The sequence below is a fragment of the Pogoniulus pusillus genome, chromosome 7 (assembly GCF_015220805.1).
Source record: "Pogoniulus pusillus isolate bPogPus1 chromosome 7, bPogPus1.pri, whole genome shotgun sequence".
NCBI lineage: Eukaryota > Metazoa > Chordata > Aves > Piciformes > Lybiidae > Pogoniulus > Pogoniulus pusillus.
Window position 1 is genome coordinate 41,027,554 of NC_087270.1, and position 19,869 is coordinate 41,047,422.

At 52.3% G+C, this 19,869-nt stretch overlaps 2 protein-coding genes and 4 non-coding genes across 6 annotated transcripts; 3 read left to right on the plus strand and 3 right to left on the minus strand.

Annotated features, from left to right (window-relative positions):
- Positions 1–1,144: 1,144 nt before the first annotated feature.
- Positions 1,145–3,427, minus strand: LOC135177181 (gallinacin-12-like). The gene is made up of 2 exons (XM_064146831.1): positions 3,363–3,427; positions 1,145–1,598 (listed from the first exon to the last, which is right to left on the minus strand). Exons 1-2 carry the CDS (start codon positions 3,409–3,411, stop codon positions 1,450–1,452), a joined length of 198 nt encoding a protein of 65 aa, XP_064002901.1. The 5' UTR covers positions 3,412–3,427; the 3' UTR covers positions 1,145–1,449.
- Positions 3,428–5,790: 2,363 nt separating this feature from the next.
- Positions 5,791–10,877, minus strand: LOC135177182 (gallinacin-11-like). Its single transcript, XM_064146832.1, has 3 exons — positions 10,781–10,877; positions 9,081–9,209; positions 5,791–5,992 (listed from the first exon to the last, which is right to left on the minus strand). The coding sequence occupies exons 1-3, from the start codon at positions 10,836–10,838 to the stop codon at positions 5,865–5,867; spliced, it is 315 nt and encodes a 104-aa protein (XP_064002902.1). The 5' UTR covers positions 10,839–10,877; the 3' UTR covers positions 5,791–5,864.
- A 3,049-nt stretch (positions 10,878–13,926) lies between these two features.
- Positions 13,927–13,998, plus strand: TRNAW-CCA (transfer RNA tryptophan (anticodon CCA)). The gene has a single exon. It is a non-coding gene; the product is annotated as a tRNA-Trp (tRNA).
- An 864-nt stretch (positions 13,999–14,862) lies between these two features.
- TRNAR-ACG (transfer RNA arginine (anticodon ACG)) lies at positions 14,863–14,935 on the plus strand. The gene has a single exon. It is a non-coding gene; the product is annotated as a tRNA-Arg (tRNA).
- Positions 14,936–16,238: 1,303 nt separating this feature from the next.
- On the minus strand, positions 16,239–16,311 carry TRNAR-ACG (transfer RNA arginine (anticodon ACG)). Its single transcript has one exon. It is a non-coding gene; the product is annotated as a tRNA-Arg (tRNA).
- Positions 16,312–17,258: 947 nt separating this feature from the next.
- TRNAW-CCA (transfer RNA tryptophan (anticodon CCA)) lies at positions 17,259–17,330 on the plus strand. The gene has a single exon. It is a non-coding gene; the product is annotated as a tRNA-Trp (tRNA).
- Positions 17,331–19,869: the final 2,539 nt, after the last annotated feature.

Consider the following 19,869-nt stretch of genomic DNA (forward strand, 5'->3'; position numbering starts at 1 on the left):
TCTTGCCATCACAGAAATGGCTGACCCACAGTGAAACATTTTACCTGGAAAGGGAGGCCAAGAGCTAAGTGAATCAGAGGAGTGTCAAATTTTCATGCTGAAAAAACACAGAAGGGCCAAGAGCAGATCTGGGCAGCTGATGGGTTTAGGCTGTTGCAGCTCATGGACAGGAAAAGTTGTTAGGTGCAAACATGCTCATTGCTTTGGGCTTAGGGCTGGGTGATTGCAGGGGAAAGGAGGAGCGGAGAAATGCAGTCCATGGAACAGCCTCCCAGCCTCTACACTTTGGCCACAACAACCCCAAGCAGCACTACAGGCTGGGGCCAGAGTGGCTGAGAGCAGCCAGGGAGAGAGGGAGCTGGGGGTGCTGGCAGAGAGGAGCTGAAGAGGAGGCAGCAGTGCCCAGGTGGGCAGCAGAGCCAATGGCATCCTGGGCTGGCTCAGGAGCAGTGTGGGCAGCAGGACAAGGGAGGTTCTTCTGCCCCTCTGCTCAGCACTGCTCAGGACACCCCTGGAGTGCTGTGTCCAGTTCTGGGCTTCTCCATTGCAGAGAGATGTTGAGGTGCTGGAAGGTGTTGAAAGAAGGGCAGCAAGGCTGGGGAGGGGCAGCCTGCAGCAGAGCCCTGTGAGGAGAGGCTGCGGGAGCTGGGGGTGTGCAGCCTGCAGCAGAGGAGGCTCAGGGCAGAGCTCATTGCTGTCTGCAGCTGCCTGAAGGGAGGCTGTAGCCAGGTGGGGTTGAGCTCTGCTGCCAGGCAAGCAGCAAGAGAAGAAGGGGACACAGTCTGGAGTTGTGCCAGGGGAGGTCTAGGCTGGATGTCAGGAGGAAGTTCCTGGCAGAGAGAGTGATTGGCATTGGAATGGGCTGCCCAGGGAGGTAGTGGAGTCTCTGTACCTGGAGGTGTTGAAGCGCAGCCTGGCTGGGGCACTTAGTGCCATGGTCTGGTTAACTGTACAGGGCTGGGTGCTAGGTTGGACTGGATGAGCTTGGAGGTCTCTTCCAACCTGGTTGGCTCTATGCTTCCATGAAGGGGTGATCTGCTGTGCTCACTCCTGATGGGTGAAACAGAGTGGACCCTGCCACCAGCAGTTTGTCTGAGTGTCAGCAGGATGCCCAGCTGGGCACTTCTGGTCTCCTAAATCTCATGTTTATTGCTTTCAGGTAAAAAGAAAGGCAACTTCTCATCTGTGCATGACAGTAACAAGCAGACACCCAACTGGACGCTAAGCCCTACGGCCCCAGATTCTTCTTACCACAATGTTTCCTATAAAGTCACAGCAACCCCCAAAAAAGCAACATCTTCAGAAACCCAGGAGAGAACCCACAGCTGTGTTCTCCCAGGAGAGCAGCAGCCACGGAATGGCAGAGCATTTCCTTCCCAACAGCTGCTCCTTCCTCCTTGGCGGAGCCTGCAGCTCTCCATGCGCCGCAATGTCCTCCTTTGGAAACCTTCAGCTCTTGGTGGCAGTGTGTGACACCCTCTTACAGCAGAGAATGATGGGTTCAAAGCAGAACCTGGCCAGGTATTCACCAGAAACACAACTCCCCACTCGGCACAGGCCTCCGTCGGAGTTGCAGCTCTCTGGTCCATAAGCATCTCCTGTACAAAGAAGCAGCAAGTTGGAGGTTAAAATGCATGAGGCTGCCTCTGGCATCGTCTGCCTGGGCAGCCAATGAAACACTGAGCATCATGGAGCCTGGGCATGCACAGCTGCAGAGAGCACACCCAGGGAACCTGTGCTGAGGGGCAGCTTCAGACAGCTTTATTTAGAATCATAGAATCAAGCAGGTTGGAAGAGAGCTCCAAGCTCAGCCAGCCCAACCTAGCACCCAGCTCTCAACAAGCAACCAGACCATGGCACTAAGTGCCCCAGCCAGGCTTGGCTTCAACACCTCCAGGCACACAGACTCCACCACCTCCCTGGGCAGCCCATTCCAATGCCAATCACTCTCTCTGACAACAACTTCCTAACAACATCCAGCCTAGACCTCTCCTGCCACAACTTGAGACTGTGTCCCCTTGTTCTCTTGCTGCTTGCTCTGTTGCAGCAGAGCCCAACCCCACCTGGCTACAGCCTCCCTTCAGGCAGCTGCAGACAGCAATGAGCTCTGCCCTGAGCCTCCTCTGCTGCAGGCTGCACACCCCCAGCTCCCTCAGCCTCTCCTCACAGGGCTCTGCTCCAGGCCCCTCCCCAGCCTTGCTGCCCTTCTCTGGACACCTTCCAGCACCTCAACATCTCTCTTGAATTGAGGGGCCCAGAACTGGACACAGCACTCCAGGGGTGGCCTGAGCAGTGCTGAGTACAAGGGGAGAATAAAACCCAAAGTTGCAGAGCTGACCTCAGTAGATTTGTTGTGGCTGGAATGGAAACAACCTGAGGCTGGTTAGCCTGGGGAAGAGAAGGCTGAGAGGAGATCTGATCGATGTGCACAAATATCTAAGGGGTGGTTGTCAAGTGGCTGGAGCAAATCTCTTTTTGGTGGTCAGCATCAATAAGACACGGAGCAGCAGCTACAAACTGGAACAGAGAAGGTCTCACCTCATCAGGAGGAGAAATCTCTTTACAGTGAGGGTGCCAGAGCCCTGGAGCAGGCTGCCCAGGAGGGTTGTGAAGCCTCCTTCTCTAGAGACTTTCAAAACCCACCTGGACGCATTCCTGTGAGAACTACCCTGGGTGATGCTGCCTTGGCAGGGAGGTTGGACTGGATGCTCTCTGGAGGTCCCTTCCAACCTCTTAAGTTCTGTGATCCTGTGGTTAGTGATCATCTATTTCCAGCCTTCTTGCCGTGGGCATGGACATCTTCCACTAGGTCAGGTTGTTGAAATGCCTACCCATCGTGGCCCAATCTTCCACTCAGAGCAGCCTGCTCCATCATCCTCACAGTCTGTGTCTAGTCTAAATCTCACTTCACTCAAGGAACTTTTCTTCAAGCAGCTGATTTTCCATGGTGCTGCCTAATGCTGTATGCTGGGAAGCAGAGTAGTTGGCCTTGCCCTGCTCAGGAGGCAAAGGCAACCTAAGAAAAGGCAGAAAGGTTTCCCCAGAGCATAGGACCTCTCCTCTAGGGCTTCTCCAATGATTCTAAGCGGAGTGCCCCATTTTCACAACTCTTTCCCCTCTCATTGTTGCACTCCCCCAAGGGATTAAATAATGCAACCACAGAACGGCTTCAGCCGTAAGAGAGTTTAAGATCATCAAGTTCAGCTTTTGGTGCAATCTGCTGAAGTGCCTCACTCACTGCCTCATTCAAAAGCCTCAGGATCCCTTCCCCCCCCATAATTTACAACATTTTGATTGAATAACACTGTAAAAAGAGATTATTCCTCTTTCCAGATAGCTTTTGTTTACCATCCTGGTCTTACCGTGACTGGTCAGAGAGAGGAAGATGAAGATGAACCAAAGGATCTCCATTGCTTTGGGTCTGCTGGAGCTTGAGGTCTCACAGAAGGCTCTGTGTGCTGCTGGCATGCTGGATGGCGTCTGGGAAGAGGGAGAGAGTAGGCAGGAGTTAATTGTATGCCAGTCTCAGGAGGATATTTGCTCCTAAGAAACCACTTTGTGTCGTTCTGACCCAGTGCTGCAGCTTCAAACAATGCTGACTTGCTTGGCGTTCAGTGGTTATCGGCTGCCCTAATTCCTCTCCCTGGCAGTTGGTATTTTGGGCTGGGGCATTGCCAGTTGGAGGCAGCACGGTGGAAAAAGCCTCAGTGGGATCCTCTGCCTCTCACCTGCAGCTAGCAAAGTCCCTGGGGAGCTGTTGGGTGGAAGGATGGCAACCTGTAAGGAAAGACTCCTGAGGAACTGCAAGGAGGAGAATGTTGCAGGCTAGGAGTGATTCATTTTTCATCTCAGCTTGTGTGGATGTTTTCTCCATCTGAAACCTAAGTGTGGGGGGTTTATTCCTGCCAAAAAGACCATTCCATCTTTGGCTTCTAAGGAATTTGGGAGTCTTCATTCTTGAGTATGATGGGTACACAGCACTGGTGGAGGAGGCAGCCAGCAAACTCAGCAGTGCACCACTTAGTGGTCATTACGTGAGGGATATGCACCTCCTGCTGTAAAACCAGCCTGGGATGTTCCAGCAGCCCAGCCTGGGATGTTCCAGCCACCCTCCTCTGGCTGCTGCCCCTGCTTAGTCCTGCTGTTTGCTGTCCTTTCAGCAAGCAGGTTGAGTGAATATGCCCTAAATTGGGTAGTTGAAAGACTGAGGTTGGACTGGATGACCTTGGAGGTCTCTTCCAACCTGATTGATTCTATGATTCTATGATTGTCTTCCTCTTCAGAACATGTGGTTCTGATGCACTTAGAATCATAGAATGGTCAGGGCTGGAAGGGACCTCAAGGATTTTCCAGTTCCAACCCCTGCCGTGGGCAGGGACACCTCATACTAGATCAGGTTGCTCAGAGCCACATCCAGCTTGGCCTTAAACACCCCCAGGGATGAGGCTTCCATCACCTCCTTGGGCAACCTGTTCCAGTGTCTTACCACCCTCATGGTGAAGAACTTCTTCCTAACATCCAATCTGAATCTACCCACTTCTAGTTTTGCTCCAGAGGCAGTCTGCTGTCCTGGAACAGCAGGCATGGACAGCTTGATTTACAGCCCTTGAGAAGCCTGGGTTTGGGGGATTTCTGTGTGAATGACAGTGCCAGACAAGACACTTAGGGAGCCCAGCACAATACCCTGGGGCATTGTCATCTCAGTTTATACCAATGTCCAGCTATGAGAGACTGAAGCTGGTCCTAAAGCAAGGATAAAGGGTTAAAGCATCTTGTTGAAAGGCTGACTGGGCCTGATCTAGGGCAGTCAAGGGCTGCAAACACCTTCATTTACATAGAATTCAGACTCTTTTGGGTTGGAAGGGACCACAAAGACCTTTGGCACTGTCCCACACCACACCCTGGTCTCCAAGTTGGTGACACATGGGTTTGATGGGTGCAGCACAAGATGGATACAGAACTGGCTTGATGGTCCCACCCAAAGTGTGGCTGTCAATGGCTCCATGGCAAAGGGGATTCCAGTGACAAGTGGAGTCCCTCAGGGATTAGTCCTGGGACCAGTCTTGTTCAAAATCTCTGTGGGTGTCATGGACAGAGTCATTGAGTGCAGCCTCAGCAAGTTTGCTGCCCACACCAAGCTGTGTGGTGCAGCAGCCAGGCTGGAGGGGAGGGAGGGAGGGATGGATGGCTGGAGGGAGGGAGGGAGGAAGGAATGAAAGAAGGAAGGAAAGGAGGAAAGAAAGGAGGGAGGGAGGGAGGGAGGGAGGGAGGGAGGGAGGGAGGGAGGGAGGGAGGGAGGGAAGGAAGGAAGGAGGGAAGGAAGGAAGGAAGGAGGGAAGGAAGGAAGGAGGGAAGGAGGGAAGGAGGGAAGGAAGGAAGGAAGGAAGGAAGGAAGGAAGGAAGGAAGGAAGGAAGGAAGGAAGGAAGGAAGGAAGGAAGGAAGGAAGGAAGGAAGGAAGGGAGAGAGGAAGGGAGGGAGGGAGGGAGGGAGGGAGGGAGGGAGGGAGGGAGGGAGAGAGGGAGGGAGGGAGGAAGGAAAGAAAGGAGAGAGGAAGGAAGGGAGGGAGGGGGATGAGATTTCATTCTTGAGGAGATGTGGTTTCCAAGGATGTTACAGCAAAGCTTGTGTACATGACTGTGTGTGAGCACCAGGGAGACATCCTGCCTCTTTCCATGCATATGTGTCAGTTGCACCTCTTTATTTAGCATTTGTTGCCTTTCTCCCACACAGACACCTGCCACCTCTAGTCAGTGATGTGCTTTGTCTCTAAACGACACCAGACATCCTCTCTACAAGGCTGGGGGGAAATTTGCTTTATTTTCTCTGCATTTCTGTGGTTTTCTGCAGCTTCCCCAGGTCTGTGCTACACTTGTGCACAGCACTTCCATTTCCTGTGAGCACAAAGTCCCTCTTGTTCTTCCAGACAGTTGATTGCTGGAGGTACGCAATGCCCCCCCTCGTCTTGACAGGTGTGGAAGTTTGAGGTTGTGTCTGCAAGGAATCATAGAATCATAGAATCAAGCAGGTTGGAAGAGACCTCCAAGCTCAGCCAGTCCAACCTAGCATCCAGCACTTAACAGTCAACCAGACCATGGCACTAAGTGCCTCTTCGAGGCTTTTCTTGAACACCTCCAGGGACAGCAACTCCACCACCTCTCTGGGCAGCCCATTCCAATGCCAATCACTCTCTCTGACAACAACTTCCTCCTAATATCCAGCCTAGACCTCCCCTGCCACAGCTTGAGACTGTGTCCCCTTCTTCTCTTGCTGCTTGCTCTGTTGCAGCAGAGCCCAACCTCACCTGGCTACAGCCTCCCTTCAGGTAGCTGCAGGCAGCAATGAGCTCTGCCCTGACCCTCCTCTGCTGCAGGCTGCACACCCCCAGCTCCCTCAGCCTCTCCTCATAGGGTTTGTGTTCCAGGCCTTTCACCAGCTTTGTTGCCCTTCTCTGGACACCTTCCAGCACCTCAACATCTCTCTTGAATTGAGTGGCCCAGAACTGGACACAGTACTCAAGGTGTAGCCTGACCAGTGTTAATTACAGGGGCAGAATAACCTCCCTCATCCTACTGAAGGAGAGCAAAGTCAAAGCAGGAAATATTACAGCACTGTCTGAAGCAGCTCATATGATGCTCTGGCTCCTGTGTCTCCAAAAGGCACTGAGGTGGACTATGAGGCTCTTCAAAGCACCTCACAGAGTCACAGAACTAACCAGGTTGAAAAAGACCTTTGAGATCATTGAGTCCAACCTATCACCTAGCACCTTCTAATTAACTAAACCATGACACTGAGTGCCTCATCCACATCTGGAAAGATGAATTTGTCATCCACCAACTTAGAAAAGCAGCAATGGATGGAAGGATGTTGTATGGGGATGGAGGAGGTGGATGAAGAGTGATTGTGTTCCACTCACAGTACTGAAGCAGGTTGTGCCAGTTTGAGCCTAGCTGGGATATGTTGGTGAGAAGAATTAAGTGCCAGGCTGTGAAAGGAAACAATGCTGATGGCTGCTGCACTCAGAGGCTTGCTGAGATGGAGAAGAACAAGAACACCAACACAGATAAGGGAGTTTGCTCTCTGTCTCTGGGGTTCATGAACCTCTCTCTCTAACTTGCTGCCTGACTTCTGCTTCCTAACCCCCCTGGCCAATCCTCCAAACTCTAACTGAAATGTAGGGCAAAGTCTGGGGTAAGATAGAGGGGTGGGAGGAAGGTGGAAGGGTTGTTGGGAGCCCCTCCTGGGAGCTCTGGTTTCTAGCAGGGCTGTTGTGTTTCTGTACTACCTTTACCTTGTCTATTGCTGTCTATAGCTGTAGGTATTGTAACTACCTGCTTGCCTCTTGTGCTAAGCTGTGAATATAAAGCTTCATTCTTCAATTTTCAGCTCGACTGAGTCCAGACTGGGTGATTTTCCTAAGTCTGGGGTGGGGGGCAGGTAACACCCAAACCATCACACAGGTGGTGCTGGATAAAATGCTGAGGAAAACAGTTTCAAACCAAACAGAAGGAATTCCTGATTGAAGGAGGGGGAGGCAATCCAGTCAGGACTTTTAAACACAAAGGTGCCCAAATCTAAGAATCTGGAGCTGCAAATTCTTGAAAGCCAGCAGAATATATTGAGGAAGTGAAATTAGGTCAGTGTGGTGTTTGTGATGAGTCATTTTGCACACAACAGAGTAACAGTGTAGAAACCTCCTCTTCTGGCCACAGACAGGCACAGGACCCTGGATCAGATGAACCTTGGGTTGGAATGGCACAGCTGGCTGCTGAGGAACTCCAAAAGTAAGCAAGTCAAAGAATGTGATTCTCCCACAGAATGACAGAATGTGAGGGGTTGGAAGGGACTCCTGGACATCATCTACCCCAATCCCCCTGCCAAAGCAGGATCACCCTGGGGAGGCCACACAGAAACACATTCAGGTAGGTTTGGAAAGTCTCCAGAGAAAGAGACTCCACAACTGCTCTGGGCAGGCTGCTGACAGTAAAGAAGTTTCTCATTAGGTGGATGTGGAACCTCCTGTGTTCTAGCTCATACCCACTGGTCCTTGTCACAGAATCATAGAATCAAGCAGGTTGGAAGAGAGCTCCAAGCTCAGTCAGCCCAACCTAGCACCCAGCCCTCAACAAGCAACCAGACCATGGCACTAAGTGCCCCAGCCAGGCTTGGCTTCAACACCTCCAGGCACAGAGACTCCAACAGATGATTAAAGGAAGGAGGAACCTGTATGGGCCACAGTTTTTATCCTATTTCTCTGGGCATCTATTCTGCTGGAGACAGGATGTGGGGCAAGCTGGTACATGGCCATTCTGCCAGTGCCAGCTGTCCTGTGGCAATTCTGCTGTTGTCCTCCATGCTGATGTTAGTGGAGGATCAGAAACTATAGCACAGGAAATTCCACCTCCACATGATGGGTGAGGCATTTAGAAACATGATCTGGTTGATTGGCCAGGGCTGAGTGCTAGGTTGGACTGGATGAGCTTGGAGGTCTCTTCCAACCTGGTTGACTCTGTGATTCTATGACCTATGATCCTTGTACAGACAGGATGTTAGGAGGAAGTTCCTGGCAGAGAGAGTGATTGGCATTGGAATGGGCTGCCCAGGGAGGTGGTGGAGTCTCTGTGGCTGGAGATGTTGAAGCCAAGCCTGGCTGGGGCACTTAGTGCCATGGTCTGGTTGCTTGTTGAGGGCTGGGTGCTAGGTTGGACTGGCTGAGCTTGGAGCTCTCTTCCAACCTGCTTGATTCTATGGTGAGAAACTTCTTTACTGCAAGGGTCATGGAGCACTGGAGCAGGATCCCCCGAGAGGTTTTGGTGTGTCCTCCCCTGGAGACTTTGGAGACCTCTCTGCATGCACTCCTGTGTGACCTGCAGTGGATTCTGTGGTCCTGCTCTGGCAGGGGGGTTTGGACTCGATCATCTCCAGAGGTCTCTTCCAACCCCTAACATCCTGTGACCCTGTGATCCTGTGCTCTCTGTAGGTGGGAGGAGATGGCTTAGGCTATTTGGAGACAGAGAGTGTTTTGCTGACTGTCACTGTCCTCTCCTGACGTTGCCTGCCTGGACAGGGTCCCCACACATACCTATGCAGCAGGTTTTCTGACGGCGAGAGCAGGTTCCAAAGGCAGCAAATGGCTCTGGGCAGGATTTGGAGTGGAAGCAGTAACCATGGTATCCAAGACAATGTAAGGTGTCTCTGGGCAAGCTGAGACCTACAGGAAGAATGGAATTGCCCACTGTGCTGCAGGATCAGTCCATTTCTCATGGTCCTCCTCCTGTTGAAACCTCATGGATCCCCATCAGGGGGACTGATACAAGTAGCCCTTAAAGCAACCTTTCCAAAAGTTTTGAGACATGTTATGGGTACTCAGAGGTCTCCAATGGAGGCATCTGTCCAGCTAAAGGCAAATGTAGCTCTTGATGGCAAGGTTCTGAACTCATCCTGGGTGTGCATGTTATAGGAGTGACAGATTCTATGATTCTGTGTTCAGGGACTGCAGTGCTGCAGGCTGGACATGGAAGGGCCAGCACAGTGCTCGTGTGCTTGACATGAACCTATGCCTTAAACAAACCTCTAAAAGCTAGGATCTGGTCTGGTTAACAGGGACAAGCAATGTGCCCTACTTCCTCATCTGAAAGCTGAACTCCAAGACAGGGAGTTTCACTAAGCATGCAGAAAGCACAGTAAATGAGCCAGTGCAGCAGAAGGGCTGAGGGAAAGGAATCATCATATATTGGGAGAGCTTAAGCCAACTTCACTGGTGTGGTTCAGCTTAAGTAACACAGAGGAACAGCTCTGCCACCCTTCCTCTGTAAACAAAGGAGTCAATTTTTGACACTGAGATGAGAAGCAGCAGCTGATTTCCATGGTACCATTGCCCAATAGTTCCACAATGCAGAGTCATAAGGAGCCAGTGCCTGGTTGTGGCTTTAATTGAGAGGTTCTGGTTTCACCTCTGGGCAGCCTAGGTTAGTTTTTCATTTCTGCTTCCAGGCTGAGAAATAGGGAATGGCTCTAACAGAAGGAGCTGAGGAGCACAGAGCACACTCTGCACCACTGCACAAGCTAGTTGTACCTCCTATGTGCAGACCCCAGCACGGGGCTTGCCCCTTACCTACATAAAACCACAGAATCACTAAGGCTGGAAAAGACCTTTAAGGTCATCAAGTCCAACCATCACCCAGCTGCCATGAAGTGCTACATCTACTGGCTTAGAATCACAGAATCAGTCAGGGTTGGAAGGCACCACAAGGAACAGCCAGTGCCAACCCCCCTGCCATGCCCAGGGACACCCTACCCTAGAGCAGGCTGCACACAGCCTCAGCCAGCCTGGCCTCAAACACCTCCAGCCATGGGGCCTCAACCACCTCCCTGGGCAACCCAGTCCAGCCTCTCACCACTCTCCTGCTCAACAACTTCCTCCTCACCTCCACTCTCACTCTCCCCACCTCCAGCTTTGCTCCATTCTCCCCACTCCTGCCACTCCCTGACAGCCTCAAAAGTCCCTCCCCAGCTTTTTTGTAGCCCACTTCAGACACTGGAAGGCCACAAGAAGGTCACAATAGGGTTCAAACACCTCCAGGGATGGGAACTCCACCACCTCCCTGGGCAGCCTGTTCCAATGCCTCACCACTCTCTCAGTAAAGGAGTTTCTCCTAATGTGCAATCAGAAGTTCCCCTGGCAAGCTTAAACCCATTTCTGCCTACATACTGTATGTGAAGTCCATAACTCATCATGTTTCACTTAACACTTGCTGTGAGATACCTCCTTCTTTACGTTACCTGGGACGGCTTGGAGGAGCAAAAGGAGAAGAGCCATAAGGCAGGAGAAGAGCTTCATGGTGGAAGGTCTCAGCTGCAGTCTGCAGACAGGGCCACAACCCCAGAATCTTTAAGCAGAGGAGGAGGAAGCACTCTTGCATTTATAGGGCTGAGGGCACAGGCCTGGCTGTGCAGGGCACCTTGGCAGTGGTGAGTGTGGAAGGCAATGAGTACAGCTTGACCGCTGCACACGGCTAAGCCTGAACAAAGGCAGTGGAGAAGTGACTCCCCCTTCCTCCCTGGCCACTGGGGAGGATGCTTCTCAACACCTGGTTACTTCTTAACTCCAAAGATCTAGGTGCTTGGTAATGAGCCACCTGGAGAACATCAATCATCATTTTAGTGGGCAGGTAGGCACCTGGGAATGTCAGAAGTCAGTTGGACTCGATGATCTTAAAGGTCTTTTCCAGTTCTATGATTCTGAGAGTATTGATGACTGAGTACAGCAGAGGGGCTGAGGTACTGCTGCAATGGTTGGAGTCTCCACTCATTGCCTTGACCCAGCTGCAGGACCTTGCACTTGTCTTGTTGAACCTCCTGAGCTTGGCTTGTGCCCACCTCTGCAGCCTGTGCAGGTCCCTCTGGCTGGATCCCTGCCCTCCAGCCTGGCTGCTGCACCACACAGCTTGGTGTGGGCAGCAAACTTGCTGAGGCTGCACTCAGTGCCTCTGTCCATGGCACCCACAGAGATGTTGAACAAGACTGGTCCCAGGACTGACCCTTGAGGGACTCCACTTGTCACTGGCCTCCACTTGAGCATAGAGCCATCGACAGCCACTCTTTGGGTGGGACCATCAAGCCAGTTCTTTATCCATCTTGTGCTGCACCCATCAAACCCATGTGTCACCAGCTTGGAGACCAGGGTGTGGTGTGGAACAGTGTCAAGTGTCCCACACCAAGTGTCAGGTGTCAAATTTCTTCTTGTGTTGAGCTGAAACCTTCTATGTTGAAGTTTGCATCCATTTTTTCTTGTCTAGTTGCTGCTGACTAGTGAAAAGACCTTGGCCCCATCCACTTGACACCCACCCTTCAGATATTTATAGACATGGAGGAGATCTACTCTCAGCCTTCTCTACTCCAGACAAAACAGCCCCAAGTCTCTCAATCTCTCTCCATAAGGGAGATGCCCAAATGCCCAAATCATCTTTGTAGCTATCTGTTGGACTCTCTCTAGCAGATCCTTGTCTCTCTTGAGTTGGGGAGCCCAAAACCAGACACAATGAGACGTTTAATGAATGGGTTCCAGGACTCAAATCACCTATTTAGCTCTAGTGATACCTTAGGAGCCAATACACCTGCTGGAATCATGGTTGGGTTTGATGCTCTCTGGAGGTCTTTTCCAACCAGAACAATTCTCTGATTCTGTGGCATACAGCAGGCTGTTAGATGAGATGCAGCTGAGCCAAGCTTGCAGATGTCTCTTTTGCAGGTGTATGAAGAGCAGAGGACAACTGAAATTCATGACAGTTCCCATAAGGATATGCCTACACAGTGTTTGAAACGTGTTACCAATGGTCATAGTGCAATGGTAGCTGCCAGCACAGCTTCTCCTTCAGAGCAGAAGAAATCAGTGTTACTTCCTCAAGCCTCTTTCCATCAGTGGTATTTGTTGATGTTGTTCTGACCCAGTGGCCTTGGTGTTGACAATATAAACCGCCCCCTTAGCAAATGTGCTTTGTTGTCTCTGCCTCTCTGGTCTCTTTGTTCTCTGCTTCTCTGGTCTCTTTGTTCACTTTCCATTTCAAACCTGCAGCACTGAGTATCCTGGGCTGCTGTGTGGCAGAAAACCTGTACACGTCCCTTTGCAGGCACTCCAGGGAAATCACAGAATCACAGGATGGCGAGAATTGGAAGGGAGCTCTGCACATCACCTAGTCCAACTCCCCTGCCTAAGCAAGTCTGCCTAGAGCAGCTTGCACAGGACCACATCCAGGAGGGCTTTGTCCAGAGAAGAAAGGAATGGATGAAACAAAGACCTTAACAAGACAAATACAGCTGGCTCAGGTTTCTGCTGAAGGCAGGGGCTCAGTGTGTCTGAAGCAGGTGAGCTAATTTAACAACAGCCTGGAAAATGTACTTTAGGAGTATGGATCCACCTGGAGGGTCACCTCTTCTGATGGGGGCGTGGGAAGGAATGAGTAGGTGTTTCCCGGCAGTTGCAGAAGATGCTTGTGTTCCTGCTGAGGTTGATGGTAGAGCATGCAGCAGTTATCGATACAGGATGACTGTTACAGCTGCAAACAAGATGAGTTTCCAGCCTGGGCCGGGAATGGTCCTTCGCTGAGCCCAACGCATCTCCAGCCTGGCTCCGCAGCCTCTGGAATCCATGCGCTGGTTCATGGCGCCCTCTCGTGGCACGACATAGAATAGCAGCAGAGAATCGGTTTGGGTGGAAAAAGGCCTTGAGGATCAGGTCCAAACAAACCCTGCCGAGTCACCACTAAGCCGTGTACCTTAGGATCACATCTGCACGTCCTTTAACCCCCTTCAGGGATGTCTACTCCATCACTGTCCTGGGCAGCCTGTTCCCGGGTTTGAAAACCCTTTCTGTGAACAAATGTTTCCAAATATCCAACCTAAGCCTCCCCTGGCACATCTTGCTGGAGAGGAAGGAGCAGTAAGATCTTCCTGGTCAGAGAGGATTTGCTCAGATGCAGAGAGAGGTGCATCTCTCTCCTCCATCTTCATCACTGAAGGGTCATCGAGTAAACATGTGGTGATTACAACCAGCAACAGAACAAGGGGACAGAGTGTGAAGTTGTGGCAGGGGAGGTCTAGGCTGGATGTTGTTAGGAAGTTGTTGTCAGAGAGAGTGATTGGCATTGGAATGGGCTGCCCAGGGAGGTGGTGGAGTCTGTGTGCCTGGAGGGGTTGAAGCCAAGCCTGGCTGGGGCACTTAGTGCCATGGTCTGGTTGCTTGTTGCGGGCTGGGTGCTAGGTTGGGCTGGCTGAGCTTGGAGGTCTCTTCCAACCTGCTTGATTCTATGATTCATGGAGTCCAACCCCCTGCCAACCTTCCATACATCCATACACCCCAGGTGTAGCTGCCACAGAGGGACCATCCCCATTCTGATGTCCATGCTGGGGAGCTGCATACCCTCTACACTGACCTCGTGGCGCAAGGGCAGCGCATCTGACTCCAGATCAGAAGGTTGTGTGTTCAAATCACACCGGGGTCAGCCCTGGGGTCACTGCTGGCCACCCTCTGCTTTCTTGGTGAGCTCCTCTGCCTCAGAGGTAGAGCTCTGTAAGGTATGTCCGACTACAGTTTTACTTTCAGTAGAGATGCTGTGCCAGTTGAAGGCTAAGGGTTATGACCAGGGAGGAGGACAACACAGGGTGTCTGCCACTGTTTGCCTCATCAAGAAGCTGAAGGAAATGAAGTCTTCCTCAGAAAAGTGTGATAATCTTCTTGATTACAGACTCAGTCCCTTTGGGGCTGCCCAGGAAGGTGGTGGAGTATCTGAGCCTGGAGGTGTTGAAGCAAAGCCTGGATGAGGCACTCAGTGCCATGGTCTGGTTGATTGGCCAGGGCTGGGTGCTAGGTTGGACTGGATGAGCTTGGAGCTCTCTTCCAACCTGCCTAATTCTATGAGTCTATTCTATGACCTTGTGACTCTGTACTCCTGAAAGCCACACCCAAGTGAAGGAAAGATGTGATGATGACTGGAAACAGTGACCAAAGGCAAACCAAACTCGGCTAACATTGCAAGCCTCTTTGGAGATTTCCTCGGGAGGCAAGAGGACAGGAAGGAACATCATTTATCCTCACCACGGCTTGATCTCAGGTGGAACCTTCCAGACACAGCACTGCAGCAGGGCACACAGACAGAGCACTCAGGGGGACTCACAAAGGCAGCCACAAAGTGGCTGGGCCAAGACGCCGAGCAGATTGTGGACAGCACTTTGCACTCCAGCTCCTCTTCCTCGCTGCATGATGTTGCTGTGGATGGTGTTTGGAGTCTCTGGGATGGGTGCAGAGGGTGTTTGGCAGAGCACAGGACACGACCAGCCTCACAGCCCCATGGCGACACGAGGGGCTGGGGCCAGTGGCGCAATGGACAACGCGCCTGACTACGGATCAGGAGACTGCAGGTTCGACTCCTGCCTGGCTCGACACTTTTAGCCTGCAGCTTGGCTCCTCCTGCTACCTCGCTGATGCTTTGCCTTCCCCTGGCTGTTGGCCCTTCTGCGGGGTGAAGGTGCTGAAGTGCTCTCTTGCCCTGAAGGAGAGGAAGAGGCTCCAGACCTAATGGCAGAATGGGCACTCCAGAAGGCTCAGAGGCCTGGGGTCTAGCCCATGGTGAGAGGCCCCACAGTAAATTCCATAGCAGAATGAATCACAGAAGAGCAGAATTATTGAGCCTGGAATAGATCTCTGAGACCACCAAGCCCAGCCTATGACCTAACACCACCATATCAACTAGACCATGGCACCAGGTGCCACATCCAACCTTTCCTTAAACACCTCCAGCAATGGCGGCTCCACCACCTCCTTGGCTCCCTCACCTCGCTCCTCCTGGTGCCTCTCTGAGGGTTTGCCTTCTCCCGGCTGTCATCCATCCTCAGGACCTTCTGCAAGGCAAAAGTGTCCTCCTGCCCCGCAGAACTGGAGTTCCTTCTATCCTTATGGTGGAACTGGGCACCTTGTCTCATCAGTGCTTAGCCTGGATTTGTGCATGGGATTGCCCCAACCCAGCTGCAGGACCTTGCGCTTGGTCAATTGTGCGTCATGAGATTAGGTGTGTTTTACCTTTTCCTCTCTGCATCTAATTCCTTGTCTCTGAAAAAAGGAGGGGGGCGGGGAGGGAAATGCATTCTATAAATTGTTATTGTTTCGATTGCCTATATTTGAGTCTCTGGGAAATTTAAACAAGAACCAAGATATGGTACACAGTTTTCCTCATGTGGAACATGAGTAAGCAGGGGGAGTAGAAGGATGCAGTAGTTACTAGGAGAGGTGATGAGACAAGGTGCCCAGTTCCACCATAAGGCAAACCCTCAGAGAGGCACCAGGAGGAGCAAGGTGAGGGAGCCAAGGAGGTGGTGGAGCCGCCATTGCTGGAGGTGTTTAAGGAAAGGTTGGATGTGGCACCTGGTGCCATGGTCTAGTTGATATGGTGGTGTTAGGTCATAGGCTGGGCTTGGTGGTCTCAGAGATCTATTCCAGGCTCAATAATTCTGCTCTTCTGTGATTCATTCTGCTATGGAATTTACTGTGGGGCCTCTCACCATGGGCTAGACCCCAGGCCTCTGAGCCTTCTGGAGTGCCCATTCTGCCATTAGGTCTGGAGCCTCTTCCTCTCCTTCAGGGCAAGAGGGCACTGCAGCACCTTCACCCCGCAGAAGGGCCAACGGCCAGGGGAAGGCAAAGCATCAGCGAGGTAGCAGGAGGAGCCAAGCTGCAGGCTAAAAGTGTCGAGCCAGGCAGGAGTCGAACCTGCAGTCTCCTGATCCGTAGTCAGGCGCGTTGTCCATTGCGCCACTGGCCCCAGCCCCTCGTGTCGCCATGGGGCTGTGAGGCTGGTCGTGTCCTGTGCTCTGCCAAACACCCTCTGCACCCATCCCAGAGACTCCAAACACCATCCACAGCAACATCATGCAGCGAGGAAGAGGAGCTGGAGTGCAAAGTGCTGTCCACAATCTGCTCGGCGTCTTGGCCCAGCCACTTTGTGGCTGCCTTTGTGAGTCCCCCTGAGTGCTCTGTCTGTGTGCCCTGCTGCAGTGCTGTGTCTGGAAGGTTCCACCTGAGATCAAGCCGTGGTGAGGATAAATGATGTTCCTTCCTGTCCTCTTGCCTCCCGAGGAAATCTCCAAAGAGGCTTGCAATGTTAGCCGAGTTTGGTTTGCCTTTGGTCACTGTTTCCAGTCATCATCACATCTTTCCTTCACTTGGGTGTGGCTTTCAGGAGTACAGAGTCACAAGGTCATAGAATAGAGTCATAGAATTAGGCAGGTTGGAAGAGAGCTCCAAGCTCATCCAGTCCAACCTAGCACCCAGCCCTGGCCAATCAACCAGACCACGGCACTAAGTGTCCCAGCCAAGCTCTGTGTCTCTGTGGTTGAGGCCCCATGGCTGGAGGTGCTTGAGGCCAGGCTGGCTGAGGCTGTGTGCAGCCTGCTCTAGGGTAGGGTGTCCCTGGCATGGCAGGGGGGTTGGAACTGGCTGCTCCTTGTGGTGCCTTCCAACCCTGACTGATTCCATGACTCTACTTTCAGGAGCCTGTTTCTGGTGGGGTGAGTGCCTGCAGGGCACTCTGTACAGCAGTCATGTTTTGGCCTTCCTCCTGTGAAGTGCCTTGCTTAGAGCTCTCTTTGCAGGCCTAGCAGCAAGGCGACTGGCAAAGGCAGTCAAATGGGCTGGAAGTCCCCTTCTTTCCAAGAGCAGCCCATGGCCATTATACCAGGGTGGGAGGTGCCCAGCAGAGCCCCCAGCTCTGACCTCGTGGCGCAATGGTAGCGCGTCTGACTCCAGATCAGAAGGCTGTGTGTTCAAATCACACCGGGGTCAAGGGGGCCACAGGCTGGCACTGTGAGGTGGCTGTGCCATGAGCTGTTGTTTTTGCTGCTCTGTGTGCCACAGCCTTGGTGAAGGGCAGTAAATGAGACAGGGCAGAGTGGTCTCTCCTTGCTTCGTGCTGGGGAGAATCTGGGTAGCTTCAGTCTTCTTTCATCCTATGTCTACAAACGGGGCAGGGTTAGTGGAGGTCCCAGCTCTGGCACCACGTCTAGGTACAGGATCTCCTCACCCCCAGTGCTTCCCCAGGAGGGCAGGGGCATTTGACTGTCAGCCCATGGCTTGGATGGCAACACTCTGTGCTGGGTTAGGAAATGGCTGGAGGGCCGGACCCAGAGAGTGGTGGTGAATGGTGCCACATCCAGCTGGCAGCTGTCACTAGTGGTGTCCCTCAGGGATCTGTGCTGGGCCTCATCCTCTTTAACATCTTCATTGATGATCTGGATGAGGGCATCGAGTCAGTCATCAGCAAGTGTGCAGACACATCTGCTGGGGGCAGATGTGACTGAGTTGGAAGGCAGAAGGGCTCTGCAGCAGGACCTTGACCGCCTGGACAGATGGGCAGAGTCCAAGGGGATGGGGTTCAATAGCTCCAAGTGCAGGGTGCTGCACTTTGGCCACAACAACCCCATGCAGAGATACAGGCTGGGGTTGGAGTGGCTGGAGAGCAGCCAGACAGAGAGGGATCTGGGGGTGCTGATTGAGCCAGCAGTGTGCCCAGGTGGCCAAGAGAGCCAGTGGCATCCTGGCCTGCATCAGGAATGGTGTGGCCAGCAGGAGCAGGGAGGTCATTCTGCCCCTGTACTCTGCACTGGTTAGACCACACCTTGAGTATTATGTTCAATTCTGAGCCCCCCAGTTTAAAAGGGACATTGAGATGCTTGAGCGTGTCCAGAGAGGGGTGTCGAGGCTGGGGAGAGGCCTTGAGCACAGCCCTACGAGGAGAGGCTGAGGGAGCTGGGATTGGTTAGCCTGGAGAAGAGGAGGCTCAGGGCAGACCTCATTGCTGTCTGCAACTACCTGAGGGGTGGTTGTGGCCAGGAGGAGGTTGCTCTCTTCTCTCAGGTGGCCAGCACCAGAACAAGAGGACACAGCCTCAGGCTGTGCCAGGGGAGATTTAGGCTGGAGGTGAGGAGAAAGTTCTTCCCTGAGAGAGTCATTGGGCACTGGAATGGGCTGCCCGGGGAGGTGGTGGAGTCGCCGTCCCTGGAGCTGTTCAAGGCAGGACTGGACGTGGCACTTGGTGCCATGGTCTGGCCTTGAGCTCTGTGGTAAAGGGTTGGACTTGATGATCTGTGAGGTCCCTTCCAACCCTGATGATACTGTGACACTGTGACTCGAGGTGAGGTCTTGTACAACAAACTGAAAGAGCTGGGGCTGTTCAGTCTGGAGAAGAGAAGGCTCTGAGGAGACCTTCTTGTGGCCTTCCAGTATCTGAGTGTGGCCTACAGGAAAGCTGCTGAAGGACTTTTTAGCATGTTGGGTACTGATAGGACTAGGGGGAATGGAGCAAAACTAGAAGTGGGGAGATCCAGATTAAGAAGAAGTTCTTCACCATGAGGGTGATGAGACACTGGAGCAGGTTGCCCAGGAAGGTGGTGGAAGCCCCATCCTTGAAGGTCTTGAAAGTCAGGCCGGATGGGGCTCTGAGCAACCTGATTTAGTGTGAGGTGTCCCTGCCCATGGCAGAAGAATTGGAGTAGGGGTCCATCCTTCAGTCCACAGCAGGACACACTACCCATTGCAGCACTTGCCTTTCTGAGCCTGGTACCCCAGGTAAGATGTTCTTTTGCTGCCCTTTATGAGTTCTGCCTCTCTCATCATCAGCTTTGTACCTTGCTGTTAGGTGGTTGAAGGTCAGCATAAGATACTTTTGCATGTTCTTTCTAAGGTTGTAATAAACCAAATTCTTCCAACCTCTTCCCTCATCACAAGTCCCCAAGTCCCCCATCACCTTGGTGGGCTTGCTTCACTCTGTCAGTACCTCATTGATTTCGTGGAACCACTGTGAGGTGACCTCATACAAGTATGTAAAGGGTAAGTGTGACAGTTTGGGTGTTACCTGCCCTTCCTCTCTTAAGAAAATCACCCTGACTAGACTCAGCCAAGCTGGAAATCAGAATGAAGCTTTATATTTACAGCTTAGCACAAGAGACAAGCAGGCAGGTACAATCTGTACAGCTATAGACAGACATAGACAAGGTAAAGGTAATAGAGAAACACAGCAGCCCTGCAAGAAACCAGAGTGCCCAGGAGGGGCTCCCAACCACCCTTCCACCCCTCTACCTTATCCCAGACTTTGCCTTAAATGCAAGGTGAGTTTGAAGAATCAGACAGGAGGGTTAGGAAGCAGAAGGATTAGATAGACAGCAGGTTAGAGAGAAGGGAGGCAGCCAGAAACATGCAGCAACTCTGTTATCTGTATTTATGTGCTTGTTTTTATCCATCTCAGCAAGCCTATGAGTGCAGCAGCCATCAGCATTCTGCCCTTTTCACAGCTTGGCATCTAATTCCTCTCACCAAAACATTCCTG